The 23,864-nt window shown below is 39.7% G+C and overlaps 1 protein-coding gene across 7 annotated transcripts in view; it reads right to left on the reverse strand.

Moving 5' to 3' along the window:
* Window positions 1-23,864, reverse strand: part of MCTP1 (multiple C2 and transmembrane domain containing 1) — a 449,620-nt gene that overhangs the window by 137,377 nt on the left and 288,379 nt on the right. For all 7 annotated transcript variants that reach the window (XR_006290946.1, XM_043546884.1, XM_043546885.1 and 4 more), the window contains 5 exons: window positions 14,661-14,763; window positions 12,518-12,620; window positions 12,087-12,188; window positions 11,656-11,730; window positions 9,471-9,590 (listed from right to left, as the gene is read on the reverse strand). Coding sequence is in view for 6 of the 7 variants with exons in the window: in XM_043546884.1 (XP_043402819.1) it covers window positions 9,471-9,590; window positions 11,656-11,730; window positions 12,087-12,188; window positions 12,518-12,620; window positions 14,661-14,763 (503 nt within the window). In the remaining variant the exon portion in view is untranslated. The remainder of the gene's footprint in view (window positions 1-9,470; window positions 9,591-11,655; window positions 11,731-12,086; window positions 12,189-12,517; window positions 12,621-14,660; window positions 14,764-23,864) is intronic.

Genomic DNA, 23,864 nt, shown 5'->3' on the forward strand with positions numbered 1-23,864 from the left:
CACTGCTCTTCCGAACCCGGTCTAATCTCAAACCCGTTGAGCGATGGCATACTGGGAAGCAAAGGTACGCACCAATGACCAAGTTGCTGCCCTGCAGATGTCTTGGACTGGGACTTGTGTGAGGACTGCCACTGAAGAGGCCTGAGTTCTCATGGAGTAAGCAGTTAGGATGGTTGGAGGTTTGACATTCCCCTGCTCATACCAAGCTCGAATACAGGTGGTTATCCAGGATGAGATCCTCTGGGCTGATACTGGAAGACCTTTCATCTTTTCTGCTACTGCTACAAAGAGTTGTGTGGATTTGCGAAAGGATTTAGTCCTTTCAATATGAAAGACAAGGCCACATCTAATGTATAATGAGTGAAGCCACCGCTCCTCAGAGTTCTTGTGAGGCTTTGAGAAGACGACATATAGGAAAATAGCCTGGTTGCTATGGAATTTTGGAACCACCTTTGGCAGGAAAGCTGGGTAGGGGCACAACTGGACCTTGTCCTTGAAGAACACAGTGTATGGTGATTCTGACAGATGGGCCCTGATTTTAGAGACCCTTCTGGCTGAGGTGATCACCACCAGAAAGGCAACCCTCCAACAGAGAAGTAGCAGAGGGCATGATGCTAGTGGTTCGAACGGAGAACCCATTAACCTTGACAGGACCAGATTTCAATCCCATGGAGGGATAAGCTCACAGATCTGCAGGTCAAGTCTCTTCAGACCCTTGTGAAATCGGACCATTATCTCATGGGAGAATATTGACCTGCCATTCACTGGCTGGTGGAAGGACAAGATCATTGCTAAGTGTAGCTTGATAGATACAAGGGCCAGACCTTGCTGCTTTAGATGGAGCAAGTAGTCCAAGATAGCCTGTAGGGAGGAACGAACTGGAGAGAACCCTCGTTGAGACACCCACATCAAGAAGCATTTCCATTTGGCAAGGTAGATAGCCCTAGTGGACGGTTTCCTACTGCCTAGCAAGACCCAATGAACTTGCTCTGCATAGGCTTGCTCCTCCAGGTTCAGCCATGTAGCATCCATGCCATTAGGTGAAGGGAGGTGAGATTCAGGTGGATCAGCCTGCCATGGTCTTCCGAGATGAGATCCGGACAGAGTGGGAGCGAAAGAAGGGGTGCTACTGAAAGGTCCAGTAGCTTGCCGAACCAGCGTTGCCGTGGCCATGCCAGGGCTATAAGAATAACTCTCACCTTGTCCCGCTTGATATTCAGGAGGACCTTGTGAACCAGAGAGACTGGGGAAGCCTGGATTGTTCCCGCATAGCGAGCAAAACTGATGGCAGTTCTGCTTCCGCTTGGTCGGCAACAGGTCTACGTGGGGAGACCCCCACCTTTGGAAGATGAACCTGGCTATCTCCAAGTAAAGAGACCACTTGTGGTGAGAGGAAAAGGAACTGCTAAGGTAATCCACCAGTGCGTTCAGGGCTCCTGGAAAATGTGACACCTCCAGGTGGATAGAGTGCTCCACATAGAATTCCCAAAGGAGGATGGCCTCCTGAGACAGAGCCGAGGATAAAGCATCTCCCTGTTTGTTGATATAGAACATGGCTGGGTACTGTCTGTCAGAACTTGCACTGTCTTGCCTGAGACCTAGGGGAGGAACGCTTGGCAAGGTACACCCTGAGTTCCCTGACGTTTATGTGCGGGGAGAGTTCTTCTTGGGACCACAAGGTCTGAAGCAGTTGAGATGGGCTCCCCAACCTAGGTCTGACACATCTGAAACTAGGGACACTGACAGTTAAGGGGCAACAAAGGGCACCCCCCATTGTTACCAATCTCAGGTCCATCCACGAGTCCATGGCAGTGAAGACCAGGGGAGGAAGAGTGAACACAGAGTCTAAGTGGTGTCTGTTTGTGGCGTAAACTGACTCCAGCCACATCTGTAGGGGCCTGAGATTCAGCCTTGCATGCTGGACCACGAAAGTACATGCAGTCACGTGCCCCAAAAGCTTGAGGCAAACTTGGGCAGTTGTAATTGGGTGTACCATGACCTTGGATATCAGGTCTGACAGTCTGAAATTGGGTCTCCGGAAGGAAGGCTCTGGTCTGGATTGAGTCAACCATTGCCCTCAATAAATTATATTCTCTGAACTGGGACAAGAGTCGAATTTTGCATGTTTATCAGCGGACTCAGTGCTTAGAAGGTGACTTTGACCATGCTAATCTGGCCCGCACATGAGTCTCTGACTGACCTTTAATCAGCCAGTCGTCACCGTCTGAGGAAGGCCTCTACTACTGCCACACATTTTGTGAAAACCTGTGGGGCTGCTGACAGGCTGAAGGGGAGAGCAGTGAATTGCTAGTGGCATTGGTTCACAATAAATCTGAGAAATCTTCTGTGGCCCCTGAAGATAAATGTGAAAGCATGCATCCTTTAAGTGGAAGGCAGCATACCAGTCCCCTGGATCCAGGGAGGGAACGATGGAGGTCCGGGAGACCACATGGAACCTCAGTTTCTTAGATATCTGTTGAGGCAACCCAGATCCAGAATGGGCCAGAGACCCCATCTGGCCTTTGGGATTAGGAAGTATTGGGAGTAAAACCCCTTCCCTCTCAAGTCTTGTGGAACCTCCTCCACAGCCCTCATTCATAGGAGGGATTGCACCTCCTGGATGAGGAATTGCTAATGGGAAGGGTCCGTGAAGAGGGGTGGGGGTGGGGTGGATAAAAACTGAAGGGTATAGCCAACTGTCACCGTACTGAGCACCCAACTGTCTGATGTTATGCAGACCATGCTAGGCTGAAATGGGACAGATGGTCCAAAAGAAGGGAAAGTCAGATCTGAAGTAGTGACTGGTATAGTGCCCTCAGGCGCACCTTCAAAAGGCCCACTTTGGGCCTCCAGAGTATATCTGGGAGGTTGAGGTGGATGGGAGTGGATGGCACCACTTATAACCTCTCCCTTTTCTTTTATGGGAATCCTCTCTCGGAGGCACCAAGCAACGAGGAGGCTGTTGGGGCCTGAAGTGCTTCCTGGAAGCCGACAGAGCATAAAGGCCCAAGGATCAGAGGAGGGCCCTTGAGTACTTTAGACCATGAAGTCTTGTGTCCGCCTGCTCCAAGAATAAAGAGGAGCCTTTGAAGGAGAGGTTTTGGATGGATTGTTGGACCTTGCAAAGAAGTCCAGAGGACTGAAGCCAAGAACAATGCCTCATGGTGACTGTGAAGACCATTGTCCTGGCTGCCAAGTCAGCTGCATCCAGAGCTGCCAGGAGAGAGGTCCTGGCCACATTCTTATTCTTCTCCTACAGGGCAACAAATTTCTGCCTTGAATCTTGGGGCAGAGATTTAGTTACAAATTATAGTCTTATCTCCCCAGCAGATTAGAGATACGTAGTTGAAGGCTATCTGTCGAATAAACCTTTCTTCCAAAAAGGTGCAGTTTCTTGGCATCTCTGTTTGGGGGCTAGCTCTCAACTGGACCTGCATGTCCCTCTCGTTACAGCTGCCACAACCAGGGATACTGTAGGGGGGTGTGAGTATAGGTATTTGAATCCACACACTGGCACATAATACTTCTTTTCTGCCCTCTTTGAGGTGGCGGGAAAGTGAAGAAGGAATTTGCCACAGGGCCTTGACCAGACATATCACAGCTGCATTGAGTAAAGCCACCTTGAAGGAAACTGCTGCAGCCAGAATATCAATAAGGCTGTGTGATTTCTTTAAGCACCAGGTTTACTGCTATCCGTTTGAGGAGGTCCTGATGGGCCCTGAAGTTATCCTGCAGAAGCAGGCTACTGGGTCCTGCTATAGCCTCATCTGGGGAGGAGGAGGAGAAAGAGGCTTACACCAGAGGAGGGGCTCATTCCTCTTCCTCAAAATGTCCACAGGAGCCATATCCTTAACGTTGGTACTGGGGTCAGTCCCAGAGTCAGGATCCGGTGCAGAGCAGGAAGGAGCAGTTGCCCGCTTCTTGGAAACCCCTGAGTAAGAGCAATGGGAGGAAGATCTGGTACTGGGAGAAACCCCATGGGTTCCAATAAAGCTACTGTACTGGCCAGTGACCTGCTGGCCAGTGCCGGTGGTGGGACTGGCACCAAAATCCTGTGGCGCATAAGATGGGTACTGGTGGTGACCGTTAGGTTGCGCATAGGATTCCCCTTCAGACTCAGAAGAGGAGTCCTCTCTTGGAGACAACAGAGGAGCGATACTCAGATCTGCTTCTATGTGGTGCCAGTGGTCTGGGGACTGGCGGCAGACTGGAGATGGTCAGGATGACGTGATCAGGGCCTGATTGCCTCTCGAAGGTACCAGAAAGGAGCTTGAAGCTCCTTTGTTCTTCCTGTTTCTGGTCATCAGAGCTGGCACTGGAGTTGGGGGGGTATCAGGAGAGATAGTAAATTCCTGGATGCTGAAAAGACTCCGGGGTCAATGGGATAGTCAGACTGCTGATGCCATGGTGACTTCCAGATGTCAGGGAAGATACCGCACTGAACTCAACGCTCTAGGTGGAGTCAACGGTGCCATTCGTGGGGCCGGGAGTGGAAAAGTGGCTCAGCATGGGTCTCACTGCATTGCTTTCCCCCAGCTTGTCCTTTTGGTGCACCAGCGAGCACCCTTTGTTGGTACACTGCTTTTTGTGTTTCTTCCTCTGCACCAGAGATGGTGAACAGTTTCCAGAAGAGCATGGTGCCGGAGGAGCACTTCACACCGATGCCAAAGTGCTCAGTGCTGAATCGGAGCAGCTCGGCTGAGGTGGGCCTGATGGTGGCTTCCATAAGGACAGCCTTCAACCTGATGTCTCAGTCTTTTTTTAGTGTGGGGGTCTAAAGTCCAGACACATCTGGCACTTGTCCCTCATGTGAACACTTCTAGCAGCTAGAGTGTGTGTTGCTCGTAGGCACAGGTTTGCCAGAGGAGGCATGAAGTTTGAAGCCCAGAGACCAAGGCATGTTCTCCCCCTGGGGTGAAGACGTCCCTCGACGATAGAGACAATCTATTTACACTAAATATGTACACAAACACTAATTACAACAACAATATAGACTATACTATGATAAACTAAGAGTTAGAGTCCAAAAATCACTGGGAAGAAGCCTTGCTGAAGCAAGAAGGGTCGTTCCAGCAACGATCACAGGCGGTAAGAAGGAACTGAGAGGGTGCATGGTCGGCAGCGCCCCTTATACCAGCGCGCAAGCATGCGACTCCAGAGGGAGCTAGAGCTGGCCCGACGGATACCACTGAGAGAAAAATCTCTGGCAACAGTGCACTTGGCACACACACACACCTAACGAGGAATGGACTTGAGGAAGCACTCAAAGAAGAAATTTATTTTTTATGAGTTACTTATACATAAATGGGATATCCAGAGGCACTGCCTTATTAATTTAAAAGCTACGTTTTTGGAATAAGAGCTTGTATATTATTTACTGTTCAAAAATAAAGTGTCCCTCCAATACTGTTATATTTCTTGTGACATACTGAGGCACGGCTAAAAAAGAAAGTGAGCTAAATCCCTGAACTCCCATTGAAAATAATGGTACTCAAAAATGCAACAGAGACCTGGAAAATATTTAGTATAGGTGATGCATGAGCCAGAATGCCTCAAGCTTGACTTTCAGATCCCAGACTGAATTTGTAAAACTGGGAGTTAGATAAAATGTATTCTTACTTACAAACTGAGCAAATGTTATTGGAAATTCTTGAGAAAAAAATAAACACGGAATTCCATGATGACACTTTTACAAAGTCTTTTTCATAGTATCATTACATTCTAAAGTTCATCAAGCAATTCAGTTCTGGAGCATAAGCAATCAGAAAGCATCCCCTGAAAACTTCTGAATTCTCTGAGATGAGCATTCTGGCTGACAAAATTTTAAGTGTTTACTATTAAACCTACTGACTTTGAAAAGTGCCCCAGTGAACACTTCAATGTGCAAAAAGCCCAGAGTGAATACCTGTAGCTTATTATAGCATCATAATATTAATTAAGGGTCTGCATGTCTTTCCATTCTAAAGTCTATTTCTCAGTGGTGTACCTTTAACTTCATAGTTAAAGTTCTGACTCCATCTCTAAATTTAAGTTAAATGAAAGTGAAGCTAGTCCTCTGCGAGTGAGAGAGAGAGAGTGTGTGTGTTTTTGGGGGGAAGAGGAAGAGGAGGTGGAAAGAATGGGTATTTGTGATTTTTTTTTAAACTTTTGGTTATTCAGATGAGATGTTTGTGGATTATGATGTGAAAAATCATACCTAAAGTATTTCACTTTTGTAAAATTATTCTGAATCTTTATTTTAACACTATTAAATACAGCTTGGTCCAGAAACTCCATGTTGGGTTTTGCTGTTGTCTTCTAAAAGGATTGGTGTTGATTTTTTGGGAATGCTGAATGTTAATTTTAAACTTTTATTGTAAAACATTATTTTCTTTTCTGCACATGGAGCTGGGAACCTGGAAAACCCTATTTTTAATCCCCGTTACTGATTTACTGACACTGATACTGATTTATTCTATGGTCTTTGGAAGTCCTCTAAGGGCTATGGTTTGTAAAGGACTTCGAAGCTGAAAAGTGATATATATGAGGTAAGAATTATTATAAAATTGATTTCCAAAGGGAGTGTTGAATAATGGTACAACCTTAGCACAAGACAACACAATACCGCCAACTGAAGTAAGTCACACTTTCACAAGGCTGTGCAAGATTTTGCCAGGACCCACGGAAGCTATGAAAATCCCAGCCACCATCTTGAAATGAAAACTCCACAGCCTTGCAATCCCTTTTTGACGTTCTTATAGCTTTGGTTTAAGTAACAAATCTCTATTTTATGATAGGGAACATTACAAATGCTTTTTGAAACCGAGGGAGAATGGCTCACAAACACCCATAGGGACTTGCTCCTCAGAAAGAGAGATTCCAAAATAGCAGCCATAGCTGACACCCGCTTCTGCAGGGCAGGACCACAACACATTTAAAGTCACAACACTGAAATTGGTACTGCTTATCAACATCTGTTCCTAAAGTCAATCTAATTATGAACCAATTCTCTTCTGTGCAGAAAAAAGAATTGTGTTGGTGAATAGAAAAGAAAGTATATTGTTATATAACCAGAAATATGTTTTTACTGCAATGTACAATAGCTAGTGTTAAAAAGTATGTATATTATGGCATTAAAATAAAAGATCTGTATTTATCTATTCTCAGCTGCTTGTTATGATTGCTTCTGGTCATACAGAATTTGTTCTGTTAAGATTTAATGGTGACACAGCTTTCTTGATGGTGACAGCAGTGCACCATGAGAAAGATTGGCAAGTGAAGTAGACTCTACCAATGACACACAAAGCAGGATATCACTCTTCTTTCCTGTCTTCTACTGATATTAAAATGGAGTTCCAAGTCAAAAGGAAAACTGAACAGATGTGTATGTATTAATCCTAATAGCAATACAACTAGTACAAAATGCTGCAGCACGTCTCCTCTGCAACACAAGCTATTGTGAGCATATCAAACTCGTCCTCCACTCTCTACACTGGTTTTCCATAGAATTGCGAATCAAGTTCAAGGTCTCGGTCCTTATCTTCAAAGTGCTCCATTTCCTGTGCCGAGGGTACCTAAGAGACTGTCTAAAGGACAAAGACAGTAGTCAACAACTTCGCTTCTGTAGCACAATGGAACTCTCAACAGTAGGAGTAAAGCTTGTCTGTGTAGGAGACAGAACCTCAGACCAGAGGTGGTCCGAGACTGTGTAATGAACAACCCCAGGAACTAAGGATCATCACAAAGCCACTTTTGCTCCAAGTGCAAGGCACATTTCTTTTACATCTCTAATGTAAACACACAGCAACAGGTACACTTATATAATAAATAAATGAATGAATAAAAACAACAACAAAAACTTTTATCAAAACAAGACATTCCTCTGCACACACCTCTCCCTTTGAAAAGAGGATGAGAGAACAACCAACACACGGCAGATGTGGTCATGATACTTAATGCATTACTGGAGAGGGCTCAGGTACTATGACAACAACTGTGGTATAAGAACTTATATAGGATAGGACAGAGCCTTATGGAGAAATGTGCATTATCCTAAAAGTTTTATCATTCTGAACTCAAACAATGAAGTACTAAAAAGGATATTTAAATTATTTTAGATAGCGGGATAAGTCAAAAACAGCCAAGGAGTTCAAATACAGACTGACCATTTGTGCTACAATCATATCTTGGGGCACAGCTGAAGCCCCCTCCACCTCTGCTGGAAGCTGCAACCAAGAAAAAATTCACCTTCTAGGGGTAGTGGTACTCCTGCTCTCCTCTGCCAGGAAATAACTTTAAATTTTAGCCATCATATGAAAGGAGCCCTGCTAGCAGATGCTCCCTGGAAGATACATTAATTCAGTGCAGCTCCAAGATGCCACAGGCAGCTCTTCCCACTTTGTGAGTTGCAACACATGGCTCCAAGCCCCTCAAAAAAGTGTGTGCACACACGACTATTGCTACAGCTGGTCTTCTCACCAGCCGAACCCAATCAGTGAATCTGGCCACCTATTGGTAGCTCATGTACTGTAAAATGAAAACAAACAAAAAAGGCACATACATTGTGTCCCCTTAGTAAATGTTGAGTTTTAACTTAGTATTTTCCAGTTTTGACAAGCATGAGTAAGTTCCATGGGATCACTAGATGCAGAACTGTGGCCAGAATTTGGTATCTGGTGATTTTTAAAAATTGCAATTTAACTGGCAGATTACATTTTATCTAAATAGGTGCTATTGGTATTTAGGGATGCTCACTTTTTTTAAAAACAATTTTAAAAGTATAATTTTTTGTTAAAAGATGAAGGAGCTGATCCCAATGTAATGTACATTTATTATTGATGATGTGTACTAAAAATTCTTATGAAAGCTTTGTCACCTCACTGTTTTCATCCATTTTTATTTCAAAGTATCAAAAGCATTAAAAACAATTTCTAGACTAATTGTGCCATATTCAGCAAATTGATCAAACTGAAGTCAATGGGGCTATTTGTGAGGGTAAGAAGACTAGGGTCCGGTCCACAGTTTACCAAACTGTGTTTTTGTTATATCACAAACTAGTTTTATTTAAAAAAAGAAAAGGAGTATTAGTGCCACCTTAGAGACTAACCAATTTAAATAAATTGGTTAGTCTCTAAGGTGGCACTAATACTCCTTTTCTTTTTGCGAATACAGACTAACACAGCTGCTACTCTGAAACCTAGTTTTATTTAGATAAGTACAAATTTGAGTATAAACTAGTAAGCTTTTCCCTCTTTGCACCCATGCAATTTTAAAATTAATTGTTTTTGAAATGAAAACTTAAAAATATGTTCTGTGACAGACACCTGGGTACAGCAGGTCCAATTTCAGCCAGGATTAAATGCGTACAGCCATTCTGAGGACTGGAGTTTATCATGGCATCTTTGACATTAACTTTAACTGCTACACAAACACACAACTATGATTACAGAAGGTAATTGATAATTATATGAAGTATTACAAGATGATCATACCACAAAAGCAGCCAGACTCCTTTGGGGTGAATCCCAGTCAAAGCAACTGTTAACATAGTAGGCAGCATTTATGAGCACCATGACACATCGCTTCATGCGGATAAAGTTCCTTAATAGCAGCTGTGGGAAAGATGAAAAGATGAAAATATATTCATAAAAAACAAGACTTCAAACTATCAAGAGAGCTTACAACATCTTCAAGCTCATTCTCATTAAAGCAAGTTAGTAAAGTTGAAAGAATATGTCAAGTTGTTTAGTTTACAGATCTAGAATAATATCAGTATTTACTGAAGAATGGGAAGGGGAAGCAAATCTAGACAGTTATACAAGTCAGTTTATCACCTGTTGAACTTAATTCTAATGTTTATAATTTTGAATGACATACAAATGTCTGTTTCTCCCAAACATTTCAAGATATTGTGTTTAAAAAATATAATAAAAAAGAACATGAAACATAATTTGCAAAAATTCAAGCATTATTTGGTCAGTGAAATTTGGGAGTTTTATTAAATATGTTGACAAAATTTTTCAAAATTGGGTACCTAATATTAGGTTTTTCAGACTACATTTAGGCTGTAAGTAAGTAAGTAAGTAAGTGGCTTGATTTTTCAAAAGTGCTGAGCTCTTGAACTCCCATGAGTTCAATGTTTTGAAAATCTTGGCCTTTGTTTTAAAAATTTGTGTTGTGGGCCATTGTGCACAAACTGTGCAAAATTATAGCTCTAATTGAACAGATCACCTATATTCAGTGCATCCAATTTTTTCCCCTTTGCTTTAGAATACCTTGCTATAGTTGCTTTTGCAGTCATCACGTATTTTATAGCATTTATCCCTGTAATCTTAACCATAAGAGGTCTTATTCTTATCTGCACAAAACTGCGTCATACAGAGATACAGGTTTCAATTCAGGGAGAAAACTCTTTAAATTACCTAAAATGATAATGAGCCCTAATTTATAAGAGAGCTGAATGTAGTAATGCATCATTTAATTTAAGTTAACACATTAAATTCATCTGTGAAAGTAAAATCCCACTGATCATCAGGAAATGTAGACATTTTAAAATGCTACTGTACCTACCGTTAATTCAAGATCTCCCTTTGTAATTTTTGAATAGCCCTTTTCTTTTATATGATGTATTATATTATAAGCTAATATCCTAAAACTAAAAGAGGGTATTTAAAGTTTATTGCCAACTGCAAGCAAGTACAATAACCATCATTTTCTGTTATGAAAGTGGGGAGAACAGCGAATCTTGAATAAAAGGCCTTCTTGTTTGTTTGCTGTAATAATGAGGAAAAAATGCAGCTCTAGAAACTGCTTTCCTTACAATAGTGAAGACAGACGGTATTTTGCCCTTTACAATCTCTTCAGTGAAATACAATGGACAATGCATATATAATTCATGTGGCAGATATTGCAAATCATATTAATGTTTATGAAGGCTCATTAGTATTTGAATAGCCTAGGGTCTGACAAAATAAAATTGTTTAAAACCTCTCCCTTTCCCACCATAAACAACAACAAAAAACTCTACTCCTCACAGCCCAACCAAATACCCAACTCTACATAACAGTAGAGTACTGTCGAAAGTGAAAAAAAGTTATATCAAATATAATTGAGGACAAAAACGTAAGATGTGCCTTTAAAATAATTATTACCAGAAAATCTCGTAACCATATGAGGCAAAAATATTTGAAAAGGAAAAGGGGACACAGTTTTCCCAATCGGATGGCCCTGAAAAGTTATAGATTATTTGATTTTGGTAGTCTCATTTGAGATTCTAATAGAGCACAACACTTAAAACCTAGCTAAGAGAATGTTAATACTTTCCTTTCCCCCACAAACAAAATGGAGTGCTTTCAGATCAAGGTTAATGGCATAAATTTATGCTAGACTTAGCTTAGATCCACCTGTGCTATAACCTGATATGTGTGGACACACTGATGATTTCAATTGTGTTCTCACGCACACATTTCATGGAAATCAAATTGCAATTGACGATGAACTGACATAATAAAAATTATATATTTGTTTTTCTTTCTTCTTGAATCTCATAATTTAGTTTTGTAAACAGATCATGGACATGTAATTCTTTTCCCCCAGTGAAGTTTGACACGAGGTGTCTAGAAGCTTATGGCTGATGTTAAGTCTTTGCAAAAGGATTAGTCTTTTCTTCTGCTTTACCTGTTTAGACAGTCTGTTTTCCTCTTCGATGTACTTCTGTTCTTTGGGCATTAATGTTCGTATGCTGGCTTTCACCTATACATCAAAATATGTGTCAATGTTATGGGCTTACGTAACACTCACTAACAATACAGACATCAATTTGCAATAACTATTAAGTTTCAAAGTCATAGCTGCCAAGCCCATAAAATATAAATGTACACACAGGCACGAGTTTCCGTTTCTTACATTAGCAGCCATAGCAGCAGCAGCAGCAGCAGCACAGGAACAAAAAGAGTGGGTGTGCCAGCCAGTGGCAGAAGAGTATTCTGTAGTATACATCAAGGTTTAGAGAAAATGAGGAATGACAGAAATTCTCTACAAATCAGGAACAAAAGCTTTCATGAAACTGAACTCTTTAGCAGTACAAAAAAGCCAAAGTTAAGACTTACAGCATTAAAAATCACATCTATTTCAAGATAGATGACCCCCTTTGTTGGCCCTGTCAGCTGCTTGTTTTTCAAGACGTAGGCTTTCTGTTCACCATTTTGAATCTGCGGGAAAAGGACATGACAGCCGTCTGTCTCGCGGTCTCCACTGAATACACTTCCTCAGTAACCTTTGACCCCCAGCTGCTGAAACTGACAGAGAACCCAAAACAACTGTGGCAATTCTGACAAGTACCTGTTCATTACCAGGACCAAGTCTGTCAGGAAAAATTAACTATCATGGGATTCAACATGGCCGTGAATTGAGTATGTTAAAAATTTTAGTGTTCTTATTACAGACCTTGGTTGAGAAATGACAGACAGAGCTGAGATTTTTTTATGTTTTCCTTGAGCAAAAGAAATACAGAGCAATATGTCAGGTGAATGAAACTTACAGACAGCAATGGTATCGCAACTTTGCCCAGAAAGTCAGCACTCCGATCTCTATCTTCGTCATAAACTGTCACTTCAAGAACTGAGTGGATATCTTTAATATTGCTATTCAGGAAAAAATACACACGGGGGGGGGGGGGGGGGGGAGGAGAGGGGGAAATGTCACTGACATCAGTAGTTACCAAGGACAAAAACATAATAAAGTTAGCAAAATGCAAGTAATACGTATATTTTTTAAAAGCATCCAGGGAACAAAATTTAGGTAAATGAAAAGCCCCTGAATGCAAGAAAACCACAGTTTTGGTCACTTCATAGGCAGCATGGCAGTTCTGCTATTTGCACGACCTTACACCATAGACCTGATTCTTTAAATCTTCTATCCTGTGTGGGCACTGCAAGAGTTACAATGAAAGGCAGTGCTGAGTAGCACTAAGGGATTTACAGATGCAGACAGCAGATCTGATACCCATAAAAGACTATCCCTTAAAATGTTACTGTCCTTGAGATAATTTCAAATGGCAACCTCTTTGATAGCTGTAACTCTCTAAATGAAAATAAATAATAATGAACTAGCTGAGCAGATCTTTGGGCTCAGAATGAGCCCTCTACTTCCAAAATTCCAGTTTAATCCGAATTATTCAATAGCCACACTAAAAAGAAATTTGGAAAGATGTATACAAAGCATATAACATTATTCAGCATTTTATAGTATTTCAGCTACTAGATATTAAATAGTCCATTACCATGCATAGCAGATGGCACTGTATGCAGTAAAATCTTATGCGATTACTCAGATTTTTGGTTTGGAAAAAGAAACAAAAGTTGTTTGACAGCACTTGTTCTTTGATCAAATTGCTTACCCAGAAAATATGAATTAAAGGAAAATAACTGAACTTGAGTAAAACACACACACACAGGAAATTTTTTTTTAAAGGCAAAAATCAATCAGCAAATTTGAGAATATCCCAAACAATTGATACAATTATACGTATTACAGAAGATCCTGTGAAGATCCTCCTTGACGATTGTATGAGTTTTTCTAGTTTCTGACCAGTCTTTTGTCCTTTACAAAAATGTCTGATTCCTCATTCAGAGAACGCAGTCAGGTAGTGGAGGTTAATTAGTTACTGATTCTCTTAGCATTAATTAAAAAAATTAATGAAGAATTTAGCGTGTTTTTACAGATTCATAAATGAGAACTTGTGAGGAAGCTACTGAGAAGTACAATTGCTGTGGGATTTTTCTTTTGATCTGCGTTCATTACTAAGGCCCCATCACAGAGGAAGGGGAGCAACGATCTATAGATCCTGTAGCACAGGTTGTAAAGAGATGACTGACAAATTTTAAGAACAATGGGGAAATTAAATTAGAGGTTGTTTTGGGATCAAGAGTAATACTTGATATTCTCATTTATGCCAAACACACAAAAAGCTGAAGTTTCTCCTGGGTTTTAGAGAGGATTGTTTGCAGATTTCATTTTTCTGATCAGTTTTCTCCTCATTGGTGTGGCGATACACTCAGGGAGAAACAAAGTATTAAAAAAAGAAAGAAACAAGGTGACACTTCATTCTTGGAAGAAAAATTGTGCTTTGAATTTGTCAGAACTTTTTATTGTTTTCAAAACCATAGAGAAATAAAAACAATGTGCACCACTTCCTCCACAAAATGAATGTTTCAGATATATATTATCCAATAGCAGCACTGCATGAGTGTAATATAGGATACTATTGTGTCATAGTCATTTGACAAAATGAGAGGAAAATAATCAATAAGATCTGACAGAAAAATAAGTGTGTTTTACATTTCTTCCCACAGTTAACTAGTGTTTTATAATTACATTTTATAAAGTTCATAAGCATCAATACATTTCCTCATTTTCAAACTCTAGGCCCTAGTCCTGTGACATCAACTGTCACTAAAACTAGTGGGAATTTAGAATGCTTAGCACTTCACACTTAGCATCTCATCGGAATGGGACTTCTTTTCTTACCATCGAAGTGATCTAGTCTTCATTTCTTTGAAAACATTTTTTTGTTATCCTCAACTGAATTCCTTTTCAATGAATTATTTGGTTTAAAAAAATAACAGTGTTCTAACTCTATCTTCCTAGTTTAGCAGTAGGTAGCTCTGATTTTAAAAACTTACAATGTGAAGACTTTGTTCCATTCAGGGTTGAGATTCTTGTAGACTGTATGTGTCAGCAGTCTGTCATTGTTCAACTCAACTACGCAAAATGGGTCACTTTTACCTAGAGAGAGAGAGAGAGAACATGGAACAAAATCCATGAATATTCTGCACCTAAAACTCACAGAACCTCCTCTCAACTTGGATTAAAAAAAAAAAAGCATGGAATGTAAAGATAAATTCATATGTACTGCTTTTCTGATCACAAACTGCATGATCCTTCAATGTGCTGAGCAAAACCAGGAGGCTTTGAAGTGTCTCAACACCCTGCATGATCAACCATATAGTTAGCTATACTGATCAGATAATTAAATCATCCTGACACACAGGAAATTAAGAAAGAGGCATAACGTGATGCAAATTATTCAGCTAATACTTCAAGTTAGATATTTTCCCTCAAATAATAATAAAAACTCAAACTAATTCACGGGTGGAAGAGAGTGTGTGTCTGGCTCTAGCTCTGTTTTTATTTACATAACAATTACTTGAAGAAGACAACCACTTCACTTTGTTGCATCATTCCCCCTCTCCCATCTGATTAATTAATAAAATGAAGTAGCATTTTCTCAACAAGAACATTACACGTAAATTCCAACATGGCCTGATGCTGATGGCTTAAAGCCAAATTCTATGCTTATTTATATGCATGAGCATCCTATTTAAGTCAATATGTTTAGCAAAAGGTGCACATGTGTACAGAAGTTGCATGTTGGGCTGTGAATCATTATTAAGGGTACCAATACATTAGTGCCAAGTCCCAAAATAACTCATACTCCCATAAGTTGAGGGAACTATGTTTCCCTCACGCAAACTAAGTGTTGGAAAGTTATTGAGTGTTGGCATTAGCTCTTCACAATCAAATCTAGCATACTAAGCAACTATATTTCACGTTTTCAATATTCCTGTAATGCGATGTCATGTATTATAAGAACACATAAATTCAGTGGCGCTACATTAATGATACTAGTAAGGCATGTAATTTGTTCATACCTTTTACAAATGACAATGAAATCAATATTTAGACAAAGCTCTCCAGAGGTCACATCTTCCAAACTGCAATATTGATTCAGATTACAACAGAGTTTAATGTGGATATTATTAACTTTAATGATAAAGAATAATTGTTTTAAATACAATGTGAATTACAGTCACAGTGGACATTTACATTCTATAGAAAGCTGAATATCACTGAATCTTTTAAACTTGAAAAAAGAGATGGATACAATATTGCATCTCAGAACGTTTACCTGCCACTTCCCAACTCTAAAAGGAAATTAGAAACTGATTTCTCACATTTCTGAGGTTTTCTGTTTCAATATTTCAAAAGAAAAGAGATAGTCACAATTACAAAGCAGAACAAATGTACTAGCTGAGCAGAGTAAACTGTTATTGTATCATCTTCTTTGTTCACTTATATTTGCATATGATTGTAGAACATGATTAGTTTGAATTCATTGTACACAGAAACAGGAATATGGTTAAAAAGTTTCCTTTCACTGAAGTGTCTAAATGCCCTTTACTATAAATAAAGACAAAGTATCTGATACAATAAGTTAATTATGAAAATGAAATTATGATAACACTTCTTTTGTTTACTGCATACTTTGATGTATCACTTTTTTCCATAACTTTCTTCTTACAAAGGTATATTAATACCAGTCCTGTCAAGAAGGCCAAATAATAGGTGACATGAATCATGGTGGACATTTGATCACATGCTCCTGCTCCTCTAGATTGAATCTAATTTCTCCATCATTATTGGAAAGAAAACAACCCGTCTGCATGCATAAGTTCAACTTTTTTCAATGCGCCTAAACAAATGAAGGAATAATATTGACCTAGCTTTAGGACATAAGGGAATATCATGACACTTTACATGAGGTGTCCCATATACTCTTTACTACACCAACAGAAGTTTTGTCACCATTGCCATCTCCATCAAGGAATAACATCTTATTCTAAAAGGAGGAAAGGGATCTCACATGGGAAGACAAATCTTTGTCCATGAGCATATTTTTCCATAGACTAAAGCCCTCATATCTGAGTTAAACAGCTGTATGACAAAGCACCTTGTCACAAGATGAACTGGCCTTTTAAGGGGCTTTGGGTTATACCTGTGCCAGGGCTAGCTTGCCCCATGTAGAAGAAAGAAGTGACAAAAGATCAAGTGGCTAAGAGTAGGCCTGTGGTGAGAAGAAGAGCAGCCTGTGGTTCAGTGAGGGAGGGGTGGGAGTGGGGATAGAGGCTCAAAGAGAGAGGAACTCCAAGGAGAGGAGACCTGGGAATTGATTCTTTATAAAGAGACAGAGAGCAGCCAGGAGGTCTGGGAATACAGGAAGAGACACCAGGAAGATGACAAGGCAGTTTTGGACTATAGAAGGCAAAGAACCTCATTGTTCCAAGCCCGGTAACCCACAGTAGAGGCTGGACATGGACTCCCCATATCCTGCCACCTGGTAAGGAGGAGCAGTGACCCCTGGAAACAAGGTGTGGATGGATGACTAGAGCCCAAAAGAGATAGAAGCTGAGCTCAGAAGAAGGGCAGCACTGGAAGATTTGTGTTTGTTTTCAGCTACAGGGCTAGATCACTGGAATCACCTGATGACACTGGGAATCAGGAATTCTAGGAACTAGTGAATGATTGAAACTGAAGCAAAACTGAAGCAGAGGCAGGATCTGGTACTAGGTTCAGAGGGGCCTTGCTACTCTCCTCCATATTAGCATTTCTCCTTGAAGCATCCAAAATTGAAGCTCATACATCGTCTTCCATTGTGTGCTCTCTGGAGGTATAGGCACGAGCAAACCTTACTCCGAGCTGGAAATCAATATTTCTTATCTTGAATAAGTGGACATTATCCACAAAGACAAATCCGGAGAAATCTTACAATTGCTTGGTGGGGCTCATGTATACCCTTCATCTCACTGGTTCTAGACACCTGACAAAATAACTTTATGCTGTTAGTCCCTTTCCCAGAGCTAACATTTCCCATATGTCTGTTTAAGTATTTAGCACAAAGGGGACTGGACCAGGTTAAGGCCTCTAGGCTGCCCCAAAATAATAATAAATATCAGTTACCCTATCAGGAGGAAGGGACACTTAGAAGCCTAGGCTTGTAAACTCCACTCAGCACCATCACAATAAAATGAATGAAAAAAAACTAAGAACTTTACTTGCTTCTGTGATTACTTTTGTGACATTCCATCTTCCATTTGAACCTAGGATGCTTCCCCTTTTTACTTCCACTTTTGCAACAGCTGCCTGCCTCCCTTTCCAAATGAATCTCCTTGAATAATTTATAACCCCTTGTTGTACTGTCTCCCCTGAATCAGACCATGAAAAGAGAAAACTGCTAATCCAGAGGACACTGTTCCAAATCAGATTTTTCCAGAGGTATTTTTAATAATTCCTGTTAACACATTTTTCTTCCTCTGATTCTGTAGCATGAAGGTAGGAGAGCCTAACCGACACATTAACTCATCTGGTTTCCTTCCTGGACATCATCTATTTTTTCTACCTTGTCTTCAAGACACAGGCACATTAATTGGTGGTTCCTTATATAAATGCCTTATATAAAGCAACATCAAATTAATGTTAGCTGCAGTGGTAGAACTCTCAACTCCCTCAGCTCCTTGTTCTCCTGAGCAAGTCAAGTGGGCGTGGCTCTAACCTATCCCTTCCACCAAAGCTCCAAACCTGTAGGGTGCAGAAGCCAGAGGAAGCCTCTTTTATTCTTAGCACCTCTTCCTCCAAGTGAAAATTCTTTATTTCAGGGCAAATTTCCTTTTATTTCAGGTAATTCTTCAAGCAATGTAGTTGCATTTTTGTACTCTCTTTCCTACCCTGCCAAGTCACTAAGGCACTGCACAGACAATTAAAATATAATAAGAATAAACTATAAGAATGACACTATTGGGTTTAGTGTGCAGGTGCTGAAGGGTGTTGATGGTCTGAGACGTACGGAAGGACCAATTAGGTGATCGGGTGTTCCCTTCTGGCCTTAAACTCTATGACTCTAAAAAGCCAAACATGGGTAATCATTTTTCAAAACATGCTTCCCCATACTAATGTCTTTTCATCTACTCATTTTAAATATCAGCAGGAAATAGCCACCATACCATTCAGTCAACTTTGCTTCCCTATATGGTATCTGAATAAACAACGACGAGACCACTGGTGACACTTTTCCAAAGTCTCTAAGTCTCTTATCTCATCCCCTTTTTTATCCTCTCATTATATTAGGGCCTAATTATAAACCAATTGAAGTCAATTGCAGTCTCTCTCACTGACTTCAGTGGGCTTTGGAAACCGCCCATAATCCTCCCACTGAATCTTATATGACAACTTGGGATCTACTAACCTACCTATTTTGACTACCTCAAATCACTCAAATCCTTCTTTAAAATGCACTTCTTCCACAAAACTGTCCAATAATAATACCTCCAAAGAAGAAAAAGATACATAATAGAAAACTATATTTTAAAGAATCACACAATTTTAGATTTCATCTCCATTTTCTCTTCTGGTGCACCGTACGTTTGGCGTTTTCTGTTTAACTTCATGGGGCAATGATGAAAAAGGCATTTGAGAGGATAGAATGGATTTATCTACTGTATTTCAATGCTCGATTCCCCTTCTCTTTAGTCCCGACCACTTTAACAATGCAAAGTAATAAATGGGAGTTTTCCCTGATTAAAGGCCATCGAATTTGGCCCTTGATTTAAATTTCTTACTGGCTATATTTTACATAGATTAAATGCAAAAGCATTTTCATTATAAAGTGGTATTAATTATAAACAACATGAAAATATTAATGTACAGAACTCTGCTGCATAATATTATTGGGTTAAGTAGGTTAGACATTTTAAAAAGTGAGGCTTCAAATGCGTAAGACTAGCATTTGCAGATGCTTTCATTTGGATTAAAATGACAGTCACCAATATTCATATTACAGGAAATAAGATGACTTCCAACTAGGATCAGGCAGAATGTTTCCTTTATAGAATTATGTCATCATGTTTTTTGTATTTGTTTTTTTCATACCTTCCCTTAAAAATCCATTAATAACTGTTAGAGAGAGCAGAGCACAACTGACTTAAAGGACAGGTGGTCTCTCCAAAAGGGTAATTTGTACGTTCTTAATCAGAGCTGCCATTGATCTATTCTCTCCCTAGAACTGCTAAACTTCACAGGGCTAGATTCATTTCAGCAGGCACAAGACGATGTACAATGCACCTCCACCTGCCCCAAAAAGCCCACTGTGCCCAGTTAAGATTCACTTGCAGTGCCCCGCCAACTCCACTAAGCTACACAGATGGCTACAGTGAGGATGCACTAAATCAGCATGTGGTCCTGGCCATGTCTCTTTCCAAGACCATGGTTACATTGTATCTTTGGCATATATATATATATATTTTACTAAGAAGGATCATGTGCCAGCATAAACCAGGAATGAATGTAGCTTAGAACCTAAATTTCTGTGGGCTCCAATAGACCATAAAGCTATGTACAACTATGATAGTTTATATTACTCAAGCAAATTCTAGTATAGAGTTTGCTAGGTTGTAATTAGGCTAGAACTTGAATATCAATTCTGTGCCCAAGATAAACATAATCTGAATTATTTTTTGCACTATTCATGTTATACTAACAGTCATTCCCTTCCCGCCTCCTCCTAGCCCTGAGCAGACCTTTCCTCTGAGACCTGCAACAGTGACTACTTTATGTGAAGACTTAGAAATGTCAGAAGTAATTTCAATTGCACTTATCAAAAATAAGTTCACAGGCCTTGTCCTCAGAAGGATATTTACATAAATGTAATTCAGTTGTGAGAATTGAACGTTTGTCATTTATTGTTTGAAAATATCACAAATCATCATGCAATTGCCCATGGCTGGCCATTGCGATCTATGAAACCCATTGCCAAAAATTTGTTCATTTTTGGAAAAACTGCAAGACAGTTCATGACCGTGCCATTGGGGCAGGCTCTAAAGTCACAAAGGTTGCTGCAAGCTCCCTAGCAGTCAGCTGCCTGCAACTGAGCAGCTGGCATGCCCTCTGGCCACAAGGAACGATAGCTCAACAGTGTCTTTATGGTCTGTGTTATACTGGATGTCAGACTAAATAATCATAATGGTCCCTTCTGGGCTTAAAATGTATGAATCTATCTATGAGAGGCTGCCTTATCTAATGGATTAAGTACAGGACCAAAACCAAGAGACTCCAGTGTTCTAATGGTAGCTTTGACAATGACTCAGTCTGTGGCCTTAGTTGAGTCACTTAACCTTTCTTAGTTTTCCACCTGTAAAACAGAAATGATGATAATATCTAGCTCACAGTGATGTTGTTATTGATTAATTATGTGTCTGAGTGTCATGAATATTCAGGATATCTGACAAGGACATTCAGTTCAACAGCCACATTTAAACAAATTTTGCAGAATATTTGAATAAAGCAAATTTAAAGTTAGTAATCAAGTATTTGCACCAAAAACCTGATTCTGAGAGCTCTGCTCATCCAGTCAAGGAACAGAAAATAAACATCTGATATAGTTTTGTTACTCGGTTTTTCCTTTAATAATTAAAGCCTTTGAGTACATAAAATATTAGGGTCAGTTTGAGTTTTTATTTATCTTATAATATTGTCTATTTTGCATGATCAGTTGTTACTTTCATAAAGACTGATTTAAAAAAACGTATATAGATGCTGGATATGCTGCTACTAGATAGTGCAAATTACATTTGGAGCCATGATTTCAAAGGGTTACTAAATTTGCTCCAGCAATTTTTTTGTGTAGAGGCTTCCATATCTGTACTCAAAATTAACATTTGTACACATAAATTTGACATTTGATTTGAAAATTTTGCAAACATTTCAGGAACAAATTCAAATAATGTTTTTTGAAAACATAGCTTTAAAAAACTTACAGTTAAAAAAAGTCCATCTGCACTCCACAATCTTGAAATTTTATCATCTTGATTCTGATCCTACTTTCAATTAAATCAATCAAAATTTTAATATTGAATTTATTGGGAATAGGATTGAGTGTCTTATATAAAACTTTGAAAAAATATAAAAAATGGTTCACTCAAACTGCATTTTCTTTCTGTTCTCTGAAGAATCTCACAGCTATCTATGATAGTAAATCCAACTATTGTAAAGCCTTTTATAAAATATACCTTTTATACCAAACTCTATCTAGAAATCTCAGAACCTAAAACACAGTAACAATCAACTGATAATGAGGTCAGAAATACAAGTAAATTTACTTCTAATGAAGTCAGGAGACACAGTAATCAAAGTGTTAAAAATTCATTTCATGCATATCTCATTTGCCTCTTAGCTGATATTTATCACATAATACTGTGAGAAAGTAGAGGTCTAAGATGCTCCAGATAAATGGCTCAATTAATTGTACAGAGGTAGCCCTCTTTGAGCTGAACCAGAGCTGTGAGCTCTTTATTAAAAGCACTATTCTGTAGCCCATAACCTTGTTCCTTGACTCCTCTCTAGTTTCCAATTTAAACAAGTCCCCATGCGGCCTGCTCTAAAGGGCTTTGTCTCCCTGTCATTGTTAAGAGAGCCGAGGCATCCTGGAAGTGTGAAATCAGACCTCATGAGCTGAACGGTTCCCCAGGGAACGCTGGACTGAGCAGAAGGTCAAAGTCATGGGCTGGACCATCTGAAAGCGTCTGATCACCAGTCTGTGTCACAGCAAGTGGGGTGGGGGGAGCTAGGAGACTGGAATTGAACACATCTTAATTAAAGCCCACAGACAGCAAAACAAACTGTTTTCTAGGCAGGCTGTCAAATGGAGCTTAGATTTAGCATTACTAATGAATCTGAGTTGCTAACTCTTATTTCTTAAGATAATAAGAGTCTTAGAGAAGTTGATAAAAATGGGGGCATATCTTTTTCCTCTGTTTTCTTCCTTAAATAATCTGCCATCAATAATAAGGCAGCTTTCTTCAAAAGAAAAGCACGAACATGTCTACCTTAATAAAGGAGTAGCAAACACCATCTTATTAAACCAGAAGGTTTTTCACTCCAGAGGGCTAAGCCTTCTATGTACGTAACCTTGTTGCAGAAAGCAGAATACATTTTACCTGGCTATTGCTTTAACTGATATTGTATTTCATTTTAAAAAGTGCCTATTGCTTTCTGAAATATATTTGGGTTAGGTACACATAAAATATATTAATTTGAGATATCAATTACATGATGATTCCATTATGCATTACCTTTCACTATATTGCCAGTATACACCTTCATTTAAAAGGGCTTAATTGTATATACCACAAGGGGCTTGCCTCTCTGAGAAGACTTTGATCACTTTTTGGGGAATCACAAGCTAGCTGAAGGTAAAGTGGGGAAAAGGGATGAGAACTTTCTTTTTTGTTGAGGACTTGGGGGAGAAAAACCAACTGCAACCCTGCAACAACCCACCCCCAAGCATGAATAAGTAATATTCAGTAGGGGATTTAAATTAAAATGTCTAAGGCAGAAAAGAAAAACCAAACAGAGTATTTTGTTCCATTCCATTTGGTCAAATTAGAATTCCAAAAATATATTTTCTAATATTTTTCTGGTGAATGCCCTTTGCTCCACCACATTTCCCAACTTAAAAAAAGTTGACATTGGTGAAGGCCCTAATATTTTTGGCCTGAAGCAGGAATTCCATGACCACATTTGAGATACACTGCTCTGTATTTTTGTCTGGTGCAAGGAAAGTATATTCTTACAGTAGGTCAGCTCCTTTAGAGACCAATCCTACAACATGCTCAGCACTCTCCATTCCCATTGAAATCAAGCTGGAGTGCTAAGCACTCAACACCTCAGAGGATTATGCCCTTTTCGTGTGTTCCTGGAAATGGGTTCACCGAATAGCACTTTTCAATACATCTCAAGCCTAGTTATAGCACACTTAACAGTGACCAATTTTCAAAACTGTAGCACCCAGTTTCTCAGGCTGTGAAAGCCTGCCCACAACTTGACTGAAATTTCAATCCGCTCTCGTGTCTTGTTCAATGCATGTGTATGTGTGGGAGTTGTAAACGGAGGCCTTAACCACCCAGTTAATCTCTTTTTTTAATCTGTATTAACCTTAATGATTTGAAGTGCACTGTCCAACACTAGGCTATTGAGCCTAAAGAAAAAACTACCCTCTA

This window comes from Chelonia mydas, chromosome 5 (genome assembly GCF_015237465.2).
Source record: "Chelonia mydas isolate rCheMyd1 chromosome 5, rCheMyd1.pri.v2, whole genome shotgun sequence".
Classification (NCBI taxonomy): Eukaryota; Metazoa; Chordata; order Testudines; family Cheloniidae; genus Chelonia; species Chelonia mydas.